We start from the raw sequence: 14,949 nt of genomic DNA on the forward strand, positions 1-14,949 counted from the left end.
GTCACGCCGCCGTGCATCTCAGAAGCCTCGAAGTTAATGACAGAGTTATATAGACAACTCTGGACAATACAAATGACAAACTTACCATTTTCTAATGGTTTTCACAGTACAGAACTTAAAAAGAATGGAAAGTTTCTATCATTTAAAATGTAGATAGGGACTTCCCTGGTGGTGCAGTGGTTACGAATCCACCTGCCAATTCGGGGGACAGAGGTCCGAGCCCTGGTCTGGGAAGATTTCACATGCCGCGGAGCAACTAAGTCCATGTGCCACAACTACAGAGCTTGTGCGCCACAACTAACTACTGAGCCTGTGCACCTAGAGCCCGTGCTCCGCAACAAGAAAAGCCACCGCAAGGAGAAGCCCGTGCATCACAAATAAAAGTAGCCCCCCCTTGCCACAACTAGAGAAAGCCTGCGCACAGCAACGAAGACCCAACGTGGCCAAAAATAAATAAAAAATAAAAATAAACTTATATTAAAAAAATGTAGATAAAGATGCAAGAATATTTACTTAGAGAAGAACTGTGCGTAGTAGGAAGACGCTATCATCATCTCCATGCTCAGGTGGGGAAACAGAGGCACGGTGCAGAGGAGAGGGGCGTGTGGAGAAAGCACGGTAGGCTGGCAGCAGGCCTGGCAGGATCCCAACATGGCAGTGACACTGTGACAGACGCAGCGCTGCACACAGAACACGCAGGAGCCATTCACGTGTCCTTCAGTCTCCTTCCAAGACACTGATCATTAAGAGAAAAGTGCCGAACTCAAGGGGCTCAGGGTTGGTTCTTTAACACTCATATATTCTTTTTTCTTTTTCAAAGGATTTTTTTTGCTTTTAAAAATTTATTTAGGGCTTCCCTGGTGGCACAGTGGTCGAGAGTCCGCCTGCCAATGCAGGGGACATGGGTTCGTGCCCCGGTCCGGGAAGATCCCATGTGCCGCGGAGCGGCTGGGCCCGTGAGCCATGGCCGCTGAGCCTGTGCATCCAGAGCCTGTGCTCCGCAACGGGAGAGACCACAGCAGTGAGAGGCCCGTGTACCGCAAAAAAAAAAAAAAATTTATTTTTGGCTGTGTTGGGTCTTCGTTGCTGCATGCAGGCTTTCTCTAGTTGCAATGAGTGGGCTTCTCATTGCGGTGGCTTCTCTTGTTGCAGAGCACAGGCTCTAGGTGCGCGGGCTTCAGTAGTTGTGGCTCGTGGGCTCTAGAGCACAGGCTCAGTAGTTGTGGCGCACAGGCTTAGTTGCTCCGCGGCATGTGGGATCTTCCCGGACCAGGGCTCGACCCCGTGTCCCCTGCATCGGCAGGCGGATTCCCAACCACTGCGCCCCCAGGGAAGCCCTGCTCATACGTTCTTACGTGCAAGACGCACAACAGCATTCCCTCTGCTCCCCTTTCCGCACCCCGGTGGTCGGGCGACCTTTGCTCCCCTTTCCGCACCCCGGTGGTCGGGCAACTGGGCTGGCGAGCCCGGCACTGCTGAGGGCAGGAGTCACAGACATGCTCTCGGCCAGCAAAGAGGCCAATGCAAGGCGATACACGTGTGCAGTGCTTTAAAAAGGATTGAGAGAGACGGACAAAAATAGGCAGAACAAACAAGCAAACAAAAAGCCACTCACACACACAAAAAAAAAACCCCAGAAAAATCCAGAAAAGTCAACACCAATGAAGGACAATGGTCCATGGGAAGCTTTAAAATTGAGCCACTCAAATGGCTACCTTCCTGTGAGATAAAAAAATCCCAGGAAACTCTACAGTCATCAGCATATGAATAAAGCCACTTGCAGGGAAACATCTCCTAGGCAAGCCCAACTCCTGGAGCAGGGCACTTTCCTACCTTCAGACCCCGGGGCAGTCTTCTCCCTGGCCACCCCCTCTCTGCCCTAACTGTTGCTACAGACCTCAAATGAGTCAGAGAAATGGTGTATAAAATGCTTACACAACCGAGTTTGGGCACAAACATGGTGCAGAAGGATCGTCAGCGAGTCAGTTATCACAGCCCCAGGACATCTGGGTTAGTTTTATGAGTGTCCCCTCCTTGCTCTGGCCGCACGTTTCTAGGACACGCCTTCACTGATTCTGCAGTTGTTTGTTCACTCAGCAGGCACTGATGGAGCCCCCTCTGTGCCAGGGATGCAGGGACAGCTCACTCCCAGCCTCCGTGTGGAGGAGTTCTGCCTCCAGCGGGACGGGGGAGTGAAAGGAAGACTCCCTTCACCCTCTCTTCAAACCTGGAGCACCACCGACTGCTGCCCCTGATGAGGGCACAGCTCACTGCTTTCTCACCCACTGGAGCGCAAGCTTCCAAGCAGGAGCTCCCCGCTCCCCCTCTGCTACCTTGCCAGGGCCCAGGACACGTGCAGAACCAAACACATGCAGCAGGACCCAACAGGCCCCCATCCTACGTACTGAGTGCTCACGCTGTGCCAGTCACTTTACATACGTTCCTTCACGTTCTAAGCAGGGACCCAGCCAGCCACACACCTGATTCTTATTTTTCAGATGAAGGCCCTGAAACTTAGCAAGATGAGTTAAATGTGAAAACGAGACCAGGGCAGGGACAGGGTTAGCACTTGGTGGGGAGGAACCCCAGCCTCCTAGGTGGGGCAAGGGAGAGAAGAGGATAGAGTGGGGTTTGAATTCACAGCGGCTCACAGCTGCCCAGCAGGCACGGTCTGGTTGACAGATGGACCTGCCTTGGAGGGTGTGTTACTCTCAAACTATACTCTTGGATTAACGTGGGTGCTTAGCTCCTCACCTACATGGATGGCGAGGGCAGCACCGGGTTCAACATTCTCCGTGACGAGCACCCACGGAGCCCTCGGTGCACCAGGCCCTGAGCCGCTTTTGTGCAGATCACCTACTGGTTTATCAGACCAAGGCTGGAGCCTGTGTGAAACAGGAAGTCCATGTTATAGAAAACGTGTGTGGACTGCAGGATTCCTACAGGTATTCACAGGATATGCAGAGGTGCTACACGATGCCTGAGTCCAGGGGACTGATCTCACGAACAGATGGGAATGAACTGAAGCTAGTTAGCATATCACTTCGTGCTTCTAAAAGCTTGAAAACTTAGTTCATTTAAGTAAGTCAAATAAGCTTCTTGCGATCAGACTCCTCGTTCATTTACCTGACAAAGCCTTTGAGTGAAAGGTGCCCACATCATGCCAGGCTTCGCCATTCAGAGCGCCTGCCTATTTACCAGACTTGGGCAGCTCCACCCCGGTTCCTATTCCCCAAGGACGCTTCTTTAAAGCTGAGGAGTTGCAGTGGCTCTCAAATGTCAGCAGCAGAACCCTCCCTGGGGCACAGACTAGGTGCCAGGTGCTGAGCTGGAAGCTTCCCGTCCCTCTCACTAACCTCCACAAAAATCTCGTGTCAAGTACAGTCTGTGCCACGGCTGTGTAAAAGGTGTGGAATTTTACAGTGGGAGAAAACTGCAGTTCTGTAGCTTAAAATGACTTAAAAAGCAAAGCTACACTGTTGTCAAGTGCCTGTTCTGGGGGCGGCATCACAGTACCGTGGTGCCCAGACCTTCTTCCCTACTCTGGGGACATGTGTGGAGTCAGAGCCTGAACAGTCCTGATAGGAGTCCCTCGCGGTAGTTCAGCGCTCTGCATTTTACCAAATGCTTTCTCATATATTGTCTCACTGGATTCTGATGACAAATGCACGAGGAAGACAAGACAGAGATGGACCCTCTTCCTCAACATGGAAAAGAAGAAACTACCATAGAAGATCTGGTTGCCAAGTCCTAAGGCCCACTTTAATTTTCTATCCTATTTCAGCCACCGCGTGACATGGAAGTTCCTCAGCCTTTTCAGGGCTCTGTTTCCTGAGCTGTACGTCAATCTTTCAGCATCCCTCTAGCTCTAAAAAAAAAAAAAAATCCAGGTTCTGTGACATGATTTTAGCTGAAAGATGAAGAACAAACCAATCTTGGCGATCCTGAAGATTATCTAGTCTTAATAAAGATACAGTCAAGTGGGGGGCTGGGCGGAGCCGCCGACCACGGGTGGGAAACTTCTGCATGCTTAATTTTATAGCTCTGATTTAATCCCGCTGGACTTCACATCTGAAGAGGGCATAGGCAGCAAAATGTTTCAAAGGCCTCAGAGTGGTGAGCTCGGGATTCCGAACTGTTGAGCCGTCCAGCTCTGACTGGAGCTCTGCTCAAGCACAGGGGGCTTTGCCCGACGGCAATTTAGGTCAAACTCCTTACGTTTTCACGAGGCAGCTGCAAGTTTCTGAAAATACTCCTGAGCTGGATTCAGAATAATTCCTTCTACTTTTGTCCTCCGTATTCCTCTCGTTAGTGGAAACTTTATCAGTTGTTTCTGCCTCACCGGAAACCATCATCCTTACGACCCCGAAGTTCTCAGTGTGGAAATGACTTCGGCTGCAAGCAGACACCTCTGCTTTACCTCCACGGGAAACGAGCAACCCAAACAACAAGACATCTTTGTTCCATGCAAACGGTTCAATCAGTTCAACAGAATGAAATGAAGAAAACGTAAGGAAAACAGAGGAGAGTTCTCTCTGCGCAGAGCATCGGCTGGTCTTCAACTGTGTCTTCTGAGAACTCCATTCAAACATTATCACTATTCCAAATGTGTGGGCACGTGAGTCAAGCTGCCTGCAGGAAGTATCTCCCGCTTCAAACCCCTTATAAAAGTCACGGGCAGGCTGTGCTTCTTGTCTCACCAGCTCAGACCAAATCTCCGAATCTGATGTCCTGCTATGGGCAACCTGGAAGAACACTCTGACTGTAGCGGAGAGGGATGTCTATGTTCAATTATGGGATTGGGGGTGGGGGGCGGTAAGCAGTCTATCCTTAGCCGACCACGGTTGCTACGGCCAAGTCTCCAGGCACTTGTTTCAGCAGCTGCATCACGAAATAAATTTGGTCTTTGTCTTTGGGTCTTTGGGAAAGAGCTAATCAGAATTTATTCAAGGCAGCAGAGATATACTTGGCACTGAGTCAGGATACTTTATGGGTTTCTGCGTCCCCTTGAGACAAAATTATGGAAAGGGGTAGAGGGAGGTGAGGGTGCCTCCTGGGCCCTAGGACTCTGGTGTCATTCTCTCCTGTAGCCCTTTTCCAAGGTTCTCAGTGACCGGGAGGCTCTCTGATAGCTCATCACCACTTCTTTTGGTAACCACGATCAGGGGATGTGAACTCTTGCAGGGTAACTCTCCCCGGTCTTTCTTAGGGCGCAGAAAGGGACTCTCTGCTCTTAGCAGACTGCCACCCTGCTGGGGAGCATCATCGCCCCGCGGTGAGAGGTAACACAGGCCTCTTGCGGCACACGTCTGCGCCTTGTTATGCTAGTGATTTAAAAGGCACGTTCCAGCATGATGTGTGGAATGGTAAGGACACCACCGGCGGGTTAAGCCTTTGGGTTACGTGCGCCGTTGCTCTTCTGGTCACTGGTTATCTCTGATGAGTGCTGTTTATGCCCGAGCCTCATTTTAACTTTCTCCACTATTTTATCATCTATGAGGCCATTGGGGTCTAAGAACACTGCTCCCATTTATAACACTATTTCAATGGAGAATAAGCTCTGAAAAAACACTGCTTTGAATAAAGCTCACATTCCCCAGAAAATAGCCCCAGTGTGATTCAAATAGGCACGCACTGTGCACCGGGGCCCTCAAACCTGCAGAGGACACGGGGAGGATCCTGCACTTGGGTTTATGGCTGAGACCAGACCGGAAGCTACAGCTCCGGGTACCTCTCGAATACCCCCGGGAGGGGTGAGCCCTTAATGTTATCACTTCTGTGTCTTGACTCGTCCCCGTATAGGTGGGAATACATGGACTTTCTGTGCAGGGCGTTCGGTGGATTCGGGGAACAGGATGCAGTCTTCACGGACCGTCACCACCTGGCATGAGCCCCGTGGGGGCATGTGACAACACATGGCACAATGACCCTCCTCTGGTAGGATCCTGCCCCAGGTGGTATCTTGTGGAAAACCACTCGCCAGAGAGCACAGGAGTGTGGGTTCAGGTCACACAGGACCTGGGTGAGGATCCCAAACCCCCAAGAGCCTCAGGCCAATTACTCTAGAGCTCTGAACCAGGACCCTGTCTGCCTGGTGCCAGCAACTGTCCTAGCTTACCTTGTTCTGTGAGCGTGAAAAGAGAGGTGCTGGGCTTAGGGCCTCTCGTAAAGCAAAGGGCTTCGTAACTATTGCCTATCACTGTTACTACATTTTAGTGTAGAGGAAAGAAACTTCTCAAAGAAGAACTCAAATTCCACCCCATATTACACAGGAAAGAACGCTGGTTTGGGAGCCACGTGGACCCTGGATGGAACCTCAACTCCACCACTTACCGGCCGCATGACCTTTGGGCAAGTCATTCTACCTCAATTTTCTCATCTGTACAACGGGCGCAAAAGCACACACCTCACAGGATGGTTGTAAGGTTCACACAAGACAAGGCACGCGGAGTGCCCGTAACACTACTCGGCTGTAACGTGGCAAATGGTGAGGTCCCTGTTTCAAGCTGCCCTGACATCACAGCCCACACTCTGCCACTCAAAGGCACCTCAAAATTCTTACGTCAAAGCTGGGTCAACTCCCAGCTCTGAAGATGGAGTCACAAAGCCCTTCCCACAGCCTGTACCTTTCCCGGCGTTTCTAGGAGGCAGCGGGGGTGCCTCCGCAGTCGGCGCTGTGGGTGAGTCTGTGCTTGTGGAGACAAAGATCTGGTTGGTGAAGGCGCCGTAGGAGAGCCGTTGTTTGTCCCGCGGAGTGCTGAAGCCCGGCAGTGACAGCTTGTCCTGCGGGGAGATGCTGGAGGAGTGGCAGAAGCTCTGAGGTCTGGGTGAGCGCTCTTTCTTGATGGGGCTCGGCTGGCAAATGAAATAACAGTGTGGTGGGTCAGCTGATAGTCAAGGACGACGCTTCAGGTGTCCGGAGGACTCTGCAGGGCAGGCTCGGGGGGGGATCTGGGCTCCTGTGGCTCTCTGCGTTTCTGGGGGGTCAGCCACACAAAAGCCTAGGAGCCACGACACAGCACAAGGGAAACATCCAGAGAGTACACTTCTCACTCTCCTGTCATTACCAGGGTCCCACCAGGGACATGCTGGTTAGGGAGCATTGTATTCAGAAGTAGAAGGTCACACAGATTTAACCTTTAATCCACAAATACCTCCCCTGTGCAGGGCACGTTCACCAACAACTGAACAGTAGCTACTACATTAACTTTTCCATCCCTGCTCAGCCCTTTAACGTCGAAGCTCTCCACACTCACCTCTCTCCTCATTTTACACCCTCTCAGGAAGGAGCCTCATCTGCACCCATGGCCATGACTGCCACCTAATGTTGATGACTCAGGCCTGTACGTCCAACCTCAACCTCTTGGATTCCAAACACTTTCAACCACCCATGACGGATCGCTGGCGTTTGCACTCGGCTCACAGCATCAGCACCCATGCAACTTCCCAAGTGGGAAGTCTCCCAACCTCAGTGGCATCGAGAGCCACCCAGTCCTGCATGGAGAGCTCAGAAGTACCCCTCGGACCCACAACTCGTGCAGGCACTCACCAGCACCCCCTGGACCACTGGTCTCCTGAACAGCCCCTGCCTCAGTTTCTTTCAGCTCCAGCCCATTTTCCACGCTGCAGGCAGAGCTGGTAGGAAACCCTGCTCTCTGACAGCAAAGCTCTGTTGGCCTGTGCCTGCTTAGATGAAAGCCAAAGGGCTGAACTTGGCCTACCACCCCCTTCACGCCCTTCCTGGTCTAGGCTGCCTGACACTTCAGGGGAGCCTCTTGCCTCTCCCCACCCAGTGCATGTGAAGGCACCTCACACCTCATCCCAACCGGTCCTCTGATGTTCAGGCCCCATGATGACCCCCAGCCTCTGCACATGCTGTTCTCCCTCCCCCGAAGGATGCACTCCTTCCTACTTCCCTGCCTGGCAAGCTCCTCACCACCCTTAGAAACTCATCTCCCACAGTGTTTCCTTGGTAAGGTCTTCACTGCTCGCCAAGGCTGAGGCAGCCGCCCTGTCCTCTGAACACTTCTCAGGAATTTCGCCAACTCTTACTATAATGGTTATCTTGACTGTGTCGTAATTGAGCTTCTCTTAAAATGGTGAATGCCATTAGGACCCCTCGGTAGGAGCACCTTTGACTACTCCTTACATCCTGCCTGGGAAAGAGGAACCAGTGGATCCACAGATGATGAAAAATGCACGCAGGAACCTTCAGAGGTAGCAACTGACAAGGGATTAATCTCCAAAAATACACAAACCACTCAGGCAGCTCAGTATCAGAAAATGAAACAACCCAATTAAAAAACGGGCAGGAGATCTAAATGGACATTTCTCTAAAGAAGACATACAGATGGCCAAAAAGCACATGAAAAGATGCTCAACATCACTAATTATCATTGAAATGCAAATCAAAACTACAATGAGGTATCACCTCATACCGGTCAGAATGGCCATCATCAAAAAATCCACAAACACTAAATGCTGGAGAGGGTGTGGAGAAAAGGGAACCCTCCTACACTAACGTAAATTGGTACGGCCACTATGGAGAACAGTACGGAGTTTCCTTAGAAAACTTAAAAGAGAACTACCATATGACCCAGCAATCCCACTACCGGGCATATACCCAGAGAAAACCGTAATTCAAAACGATACACGCACACCTCAATGTTCACTGCAGCACTATTTATAACAGCCAGGTCGCGGAAGCAACCTAAACGTTCACTGACAGAGGAATGGATAAATAAGATGTGGGACATATATATGATGGAATATTACTCAGCCATAAAAAAGAACAAAATAATGCCATTTGCAGCAACATGGATGGACCTAGAGATTATCACACTAAGTGAGTCAGACACAGAAAGACAAATATCATATGGTATCACTTATATGTGGAATCTAAAAAAAGGGTATAAATGAACCTTCAGAGGTAATTCAGAACTATCTATGATAAAGTCACACAGAACTGGGTTTAATCCCTGAGACCGTCTTTACTCGCTGTGAGACTTTAGATAAACCACGTGATTTCCCTGTCAGTCTTCTCCTCTGTAAAGTGGGACAATGACAACACCCCAACGGGCTTTTGACAGAGATGACCTGAGGTGACACGTGCTCGCTGCCACCTAGTTCATATTTAAACACTCAATCAGTGACAACTTGTTATTTATTAATTAGCTGTTTCGATGACTCATTTTATGTGCTGACTTGGCTAAGGCTATGGTGCGTAGGTGACTGGTCGAACACCAGTCTAGATGCTGCTGTGAAGGTATTTTTTATATGTGGTTCACATTTAGGTTAGATTTTGAGTAACAGGGGTGGGCCTCATGCAGGCAGTCAAAGGGCTTAAGACGAAAGACTAAGGACCCCCAAAGGAAGAAGGCTTTCTGCCTGAAAACTCAGGACTGCACCCTCAGCTCCTGTGGAGTCCCCAGCCTACTGGCCTGCCCTGGGGATTCTGGCCGGGCCCGCCCCAGGCATGTGAGCCAACTCCTTAAAATGAATTTCTCTCCATCTCTACACCACACACACACCACACGCAACCCCACACACACCACCCACCCACCCACCCATACTGGTTGTTTCTCTGGAGAAACCTGACCAATACAGCTATTAAGTGGCACTCAACAAGGATCAGAGACTAAACAAAGAAAATGGCCCTGGTGAATCAGGTCATAAGACCAAAATCAATCTCACAAAGAATGGGTCTTATCTGTATAGTGGAGAAAACCTGGGAGAAGGGCTAAGGAATCAGAGGCACTACGTACACTCACTTTGTCATCCAGATCATCATCGCTTTCATCCATCTCCTCCTGTCGAAGATTCCACTCATATTCTACGTGGACATGTGGATTGAACTTTCCAGATTTAGCCTGGGAAAGCTGAAAGTAACAGCAGGTGTAACCGCTGTAATTTCAATGCCAGGCACCCGGACATTATATAAACACTGAGCAAATCCCACCTCATTCCTGGTTTCGGATTCATCACCAGTAGCTGCACTGCAGGCAAAACTCTGATTATACAAATGGGACTGCCACAGGACAGACTGAAGAGGAATTGCAAAGAATTACGGGTGAAGCCTTTTTAATTCTGGTAACGTTGGTAACGTGACTTCTCTCCAAAATTAAAAGCTTTCTCAATATTATTAAAATGAGCCTCAAAACTGCAAATTCCCGCTGGAAGGCAAAATCAGAGTCACTGAAGTGCGACAGGTAGGTCAGCAGGCCTTTAAAGTCAGACAGTCCTGGTTCCACCCACGGCCCACTTTCTTAGTCATAAAATGGGGCAAGGGTAACTCCAACGTCCCCAAAGCATTCTTGTAAAAATAAAGACGTACAACTGCTGGGCCTGGGTGGGTACTTGGCACTTAGCAGGAACTCAAGGGAATGTGACCTATCTTTCCTATCTTATCCTTCCCTGTGGTTAAGAGAATCATGCTCTACGCAAAGGCCCAGAGGTATAAGCAAGAACTAGTGGGACTGGAGGTGAGTGTGTACACAGGATGGGGGCAGGGGAGGGAGGGCACTGGACATTCTGAAAACCATTACACTCCGAACTTTACTTGCCCAATTTTTGGAACTGGCTTCCCAAGTAATTCTTTCCAAAAAAAAAAATTATTTTTGTTTTTTGGCTGTGCCACACGGCTTGCAGGATCTTAGTTCCCTGACCTTAGTTCCAGGGATTGAACCCAGGAACTGCAGTGTTTTACCCACTGGGCCGCTATGGAATTCCCCAAATAATTCTTTACTGTTAAGCTACAGAGAAAGACTAATGTCTGGCAAACAAAAAAAGCAGCACCTTGGGACTCCCCTGGTGGTCGAGTGGCTAAGACTCTGTGCTTCCGCTGCCGGGGGCTCAGGTTCGATCCCTGGTCAGGGAAGCAAGATCCTGCTCCCGCCCACCGTGTGGCACGGCCAAAAAAAAAAAAATAGCAGTTTGTCTGGTAATAAGACCTCTCAAATGCCTTTTAGCTGCTATACCATAACTGTACTCAAAAGACATGGATGACAAATTTATCATTTTACCATTTTTTCAAATGTAGCCTGAGTGCTTGTCTGGATTTCTTTAGCCAATGTCCAAAAAAAAGAGAGAGAGAGAGAGAGAGAGAGAGAATCTGCTTCTCTCACTCCAGTCGTGGTTTCAGAGAATACCCTTTTAGGGCAGTTGGGCTCACCCCTCTCCCACTCCGCTTACCAGATCTTCACACTGGGTGGCCTTCAGTCTCTTTGCTATGTCCAGGGCAGTCTCTCCAGCCTGGTTAGCTAAAACAGGTGGAATACAGTTGCATGATTATCTAAGATACATCTTGAAAAGGCAAAGAACAATCCTCAGATGACAATGGAACAGGCATGTCTAGGTTTCAGCCAACTGAATGCTCTCACCGCAGTTATTAAAAGACGCTTGGCCACACTTACCGACATCCACGGTGGGTTTGCTCCTGAGAAGCAGCTTCAAACACTCAGGTTTACCATACATGCTACAGTAGTGCAGAGCCGTGTTCCCCAGGGCCGTCTGCTTATCCAGGTTCCCACTGAAAGATGAAAGTATTAGAAAAAAAAATGATTTGCTCTATAACTTAAAACTACAGATGAACCACTTTCCCCCATGCTAACAACTGAGTCAAATTTGCGACCTACTTCTTAAAAGCAGGGAAGATGATGATGTTTCTAACGTGACACTTCCATTTGTAAGCAACATAATGACAATAACAGCCAGCATTTATTGAGTGCCTACTGTGTACGGGACAGACACATGTCTCCTATGTGTATTAGCTCATTTAGTCTTCACAACCACCTGACGGGGTAGGTATACTATAACCCTTATTTTTTAGATGAAAACAGAGAGGATGCAGTGCTTGTTTGAGAAATTGTCGAGACACAGATGATGGAGCAGGGATTTGAACACAGGCAGTGTGTCTCTGGAGCCCATGGTCTTAACCACTACACTGAACCACCTCTATGGAAGAGGCTGGGCGATTGTACAATCTGGCTTGTGTCCAGGCACCGTTCTCCGTATGTGAGTCCAAATCCCCTCACTATTTTAATCGCTCTCCTTTGGATGAGCTCTAGTTCCTCCTCCTAATCTGTAGCTTACAGAACTACCCAACAAAGAATCCAGCAAGTCTGAACCTGCTGTGTTCAGTATCACTCTCCTATTAGTATATCCTAAACTTGAATTAGCAATTGGGTCAGCCACACATACTGATCTCTTACCATGAACTTATAAACAATGAAAACTCACAGATCTGTTACCTTGAGCTGTTAAGTGTCCTCTCTTTCAACCTCCCTTAATGCAGCAGGTTTTGGACACAGAGATAGGATTTTACATTTATCTAGGCCAAGGGTTGGCAAACTACAGCCCACAGGCCGTATCTGGCCCCCTGCTTGTTTTTGTAAATACAGCTTTACTGGAACACGGCCATGCTCACTTGTTGACATACTGATTGTGGCAGTTTTCACACTATGATGACGATGCTGAATGGCTGTGACAGACACTTCATGGCCTGCAAAGCCAGTAACAGGATCTGGCTGTTTGCTGAGTCATGAGGTAGGCCGCCAATAGGGCCGGTTCGCGTTAACTCACAAGGCATATCCAGAGAAAACAAAAACCCTACCAGTTTTGTACAAGGAAGTCAACCAAGTGGAGCGATGTCTGGTCTGCAGTTCGGACTGCAAGATGAAGGGCTGTCTCCCCGAGCTCCTGAAAGGAAAGGAGGAATATAAATAGGGTGGTCAGAGGTCCTAGTTTGCCTAGACAGGCTTCGTTTAAGTCAGCTGCCCCAAAGTAATTATTAATAGCAGCCCCTTTCACCCTCAAATTGTCCGGATTCAGACACGATCACTTAATGTATAACAGTCTCATTCTGTGGTGTTACAATAAAACGAGTCATCTTTTAAACTGATTTCCCGCGTCCCTCTTCATCCTGATTTCAGTGAAGCTGTACCTGTCCGGGTTCCAGCAGCGGTTCCATTAGCTCTACCCCCTCTGCATAGACTTGAATTAGTGCAAGTAAATCCCTGGATTTGATGGCCTCAAGCAATTCGTTCAGTTTAGCTGACGAAGATGAACAGGTCTTCCGTGAAAATCTATGATCTACATACTTTGCAGTGATATATTCCTTCCGTACAGTCCTAAAATAGAGCAAAGCAAAATGAACTAAGACTTTTTATTTCCCAAGAGCTAAGAAAGATTTACATTTTCTGACAAACAGTTCTCTCTGAGAAGAGTCATTTTATGTTATTTATTTATTTATTTTTGGCTGCGTTGTGTCTTTGTTGCTGTGTGCGGGCTTTCTCTAGTTGTGGCAAGCAGGGGCTACACTTCGTTGCAGTGCGCAGGCTTCTCATTGCGGTGGCTCCTCTTGCTGCGGAGCACGGGCTCTAGGCGCACAGGCTTCAGCAGTTGTGGCACGTGGGCTCAGTAGTTGTGGCTTGCGGGCTCTAGAGCACAGGCTCAGTAGTTGTGGTGCACGGGCTTAAGTTGCTCCGTGGCATGTGGGATCTTCCCGGACCGGGACTCGAACCCGTGTCCCCTGCACTGGCAGGTGGATTCTTAACCACTGCACCACCAGGGAAGTCCTGAGAAGAGTTATTTTAATTAAGATACCCTTCTCTTCAACGTTCCAGCAAACAGGTTTAGACCAAGTTTATTCTAGCAAAGACAGAATGAAGACACTGACAGGAAACTGAGGCTCAGCACAGCTGTCGTTGAAGCTCCAGAAGGACACAGACGGTGGTCTTTCCTGCCGTGTCCAAGTGGGCCTGGTGCATTTCTCCTTCTCTTCAGGACCTACCCCCTCTCCACTTCAGTTCAAGTGGTTCTGGCCCCACCTCCCAGCTGCAGGGGTGAGTCTATGACCTCAGTGGCCTGATGGTCAACTTAAGGCTGAAATGGACGCTGGCTCGGAGGAAAGAAGAGACAAGAGTCAGGAGAGTGAGCTAAGGTCCAGATGATACTGTCTGACATCCTGGGTCCAGCTATACCTGAACTCACCCGTTACATGAGCCAATTAATAAAAAGACAATGAATGGATTTTGGGTTCAAATCCTAGTCCTACAGCAAACCAGCTGTGCAACGTTAGGTAAACTACTTAATCTTTATGACCTTCAGTACTTTTTTTTTTTTCATTTGAAATGGGGACCACACTCCATGTGTGGTAGCTGTTACTGCTTCCCACATCCCACAGCCTGGAAACACTGTTTAAAATAGCGCTGATGCTTTTTTCTTTCATTCTGGGCTGGCAGCAGAGAGCTGGGATGGTTGATGGTGGCACAGAGCCTTTGGTGAGTTGCAGATTCTGCTCGGGAACCAAGATCGTACACTCAAGAGTGTCCTTTATGCTTAGGTCAGAGTCCTCCTAGAATGGCCGTAACCTGATGAATTGGAAGACTTCCAGATACCTGAAAGGATGGCCTAAGCCTGGCTTCTGAGACTTGCTGTGTGTGACTTACATCAAGTTTGAAAGGCAGCTACTGTGTGGTGGATGGAACACCAGACTTAAGAACTAGATGGCTTAATGCAAGTCTGATACCACTTGCTACCTCCGTGACCCTGGGTAAATCCAGTTCTCGCTCTGCCTCAGTTTCCTCACCTGTGAAGTTTTAGAAATCATACCTGCCTTACTTACTACCTTCCAGGTATGGAACAAAGAATGATGCACGGCTATGGGTTCACTTCTAAGCTTCCTTTCTACTCTTATCCAAGGCGGGTAGGGCTAGGATCCATGGCAGGGAGGGAGACCTAAACTGCAGCGAGCTCTGCAGGTGGGCTCCTGTGGCTGGAAGCATCACGCAGATGCCACCTGATAATCCAGCAGAAAAGATGCAGAGGGCACTGAGGTATTGGCCCCAGGTCACCTAGAAGACCACCTCCAGCACTGGCTCTGCAATTCTGTGGCTACAACAAGCGTCTGAGCTCTCACTCAGCAGGATGTGTTTAACCCTTTCTGGGTAC

General features: G+C 49.1%; 1 protein-coding gene across 2 annotated transcripts in view; it reads right to left on the reverse strand.

Annotated features, from left to right (window-relative positions):
* The window catches only part of ASAP1 (ArfGAP with SH3 domain, ankyrin repeat and PH domain 1), a 273,724-nt gene that overhangs the window by 24,606 nt on the left and 234,169 nt on the right, over nucleotides 1-14,949 (reverse strand). For both annotated transcript variants that reach the window (XM_065895628.1, XM_065895629.1), the window contains 6 exons: nucleotides 12,941-13,127; nucleotides 12,611-12,696; nucleotides 11,412-11,527; nucleotides 11,191-11,258; nucleotides 9,771-9,878; nucleotides 6,627-6,855 (listed from right to left, as the gene is read on the reverse strand). In XM_065895628.1, the coding sequence (XP_065751700.1) occupies nucleotides 6,627-6,855; nucleotides 9,771-9,878; nucleotides 11,191-11,258; nucleotides 11,412-11,527; nucleotides 12,611-12,696; nucleotides 12,941-13,127 (794 nt within the window). The remainder of the gene's footprint in view (nucleotides 1-6,626; nucleotides 6,856-9,770; nucleotides 9,879-11,190; nucleotides 11,259-11,411; nucleotides 11,528-12,610; nucleotides 12,697-12,940; nucleotides 13,128-14,949) is intronic.

Source organism: Phocoena phocoena, chromosome 17 (assembly GCF_963924675.1).
Source record: "Phocoena phocoena chromosome 17, mPhoPho1.1, whole genome shotgun sequence".
NCBI classification, from domain to species: domain Eukaryota; kingdom Metazoa; phylum Chordata; class Mammalia; order Artiodactyla; family Phocoenidae; genus Phocoena; species Phocoena phocoena.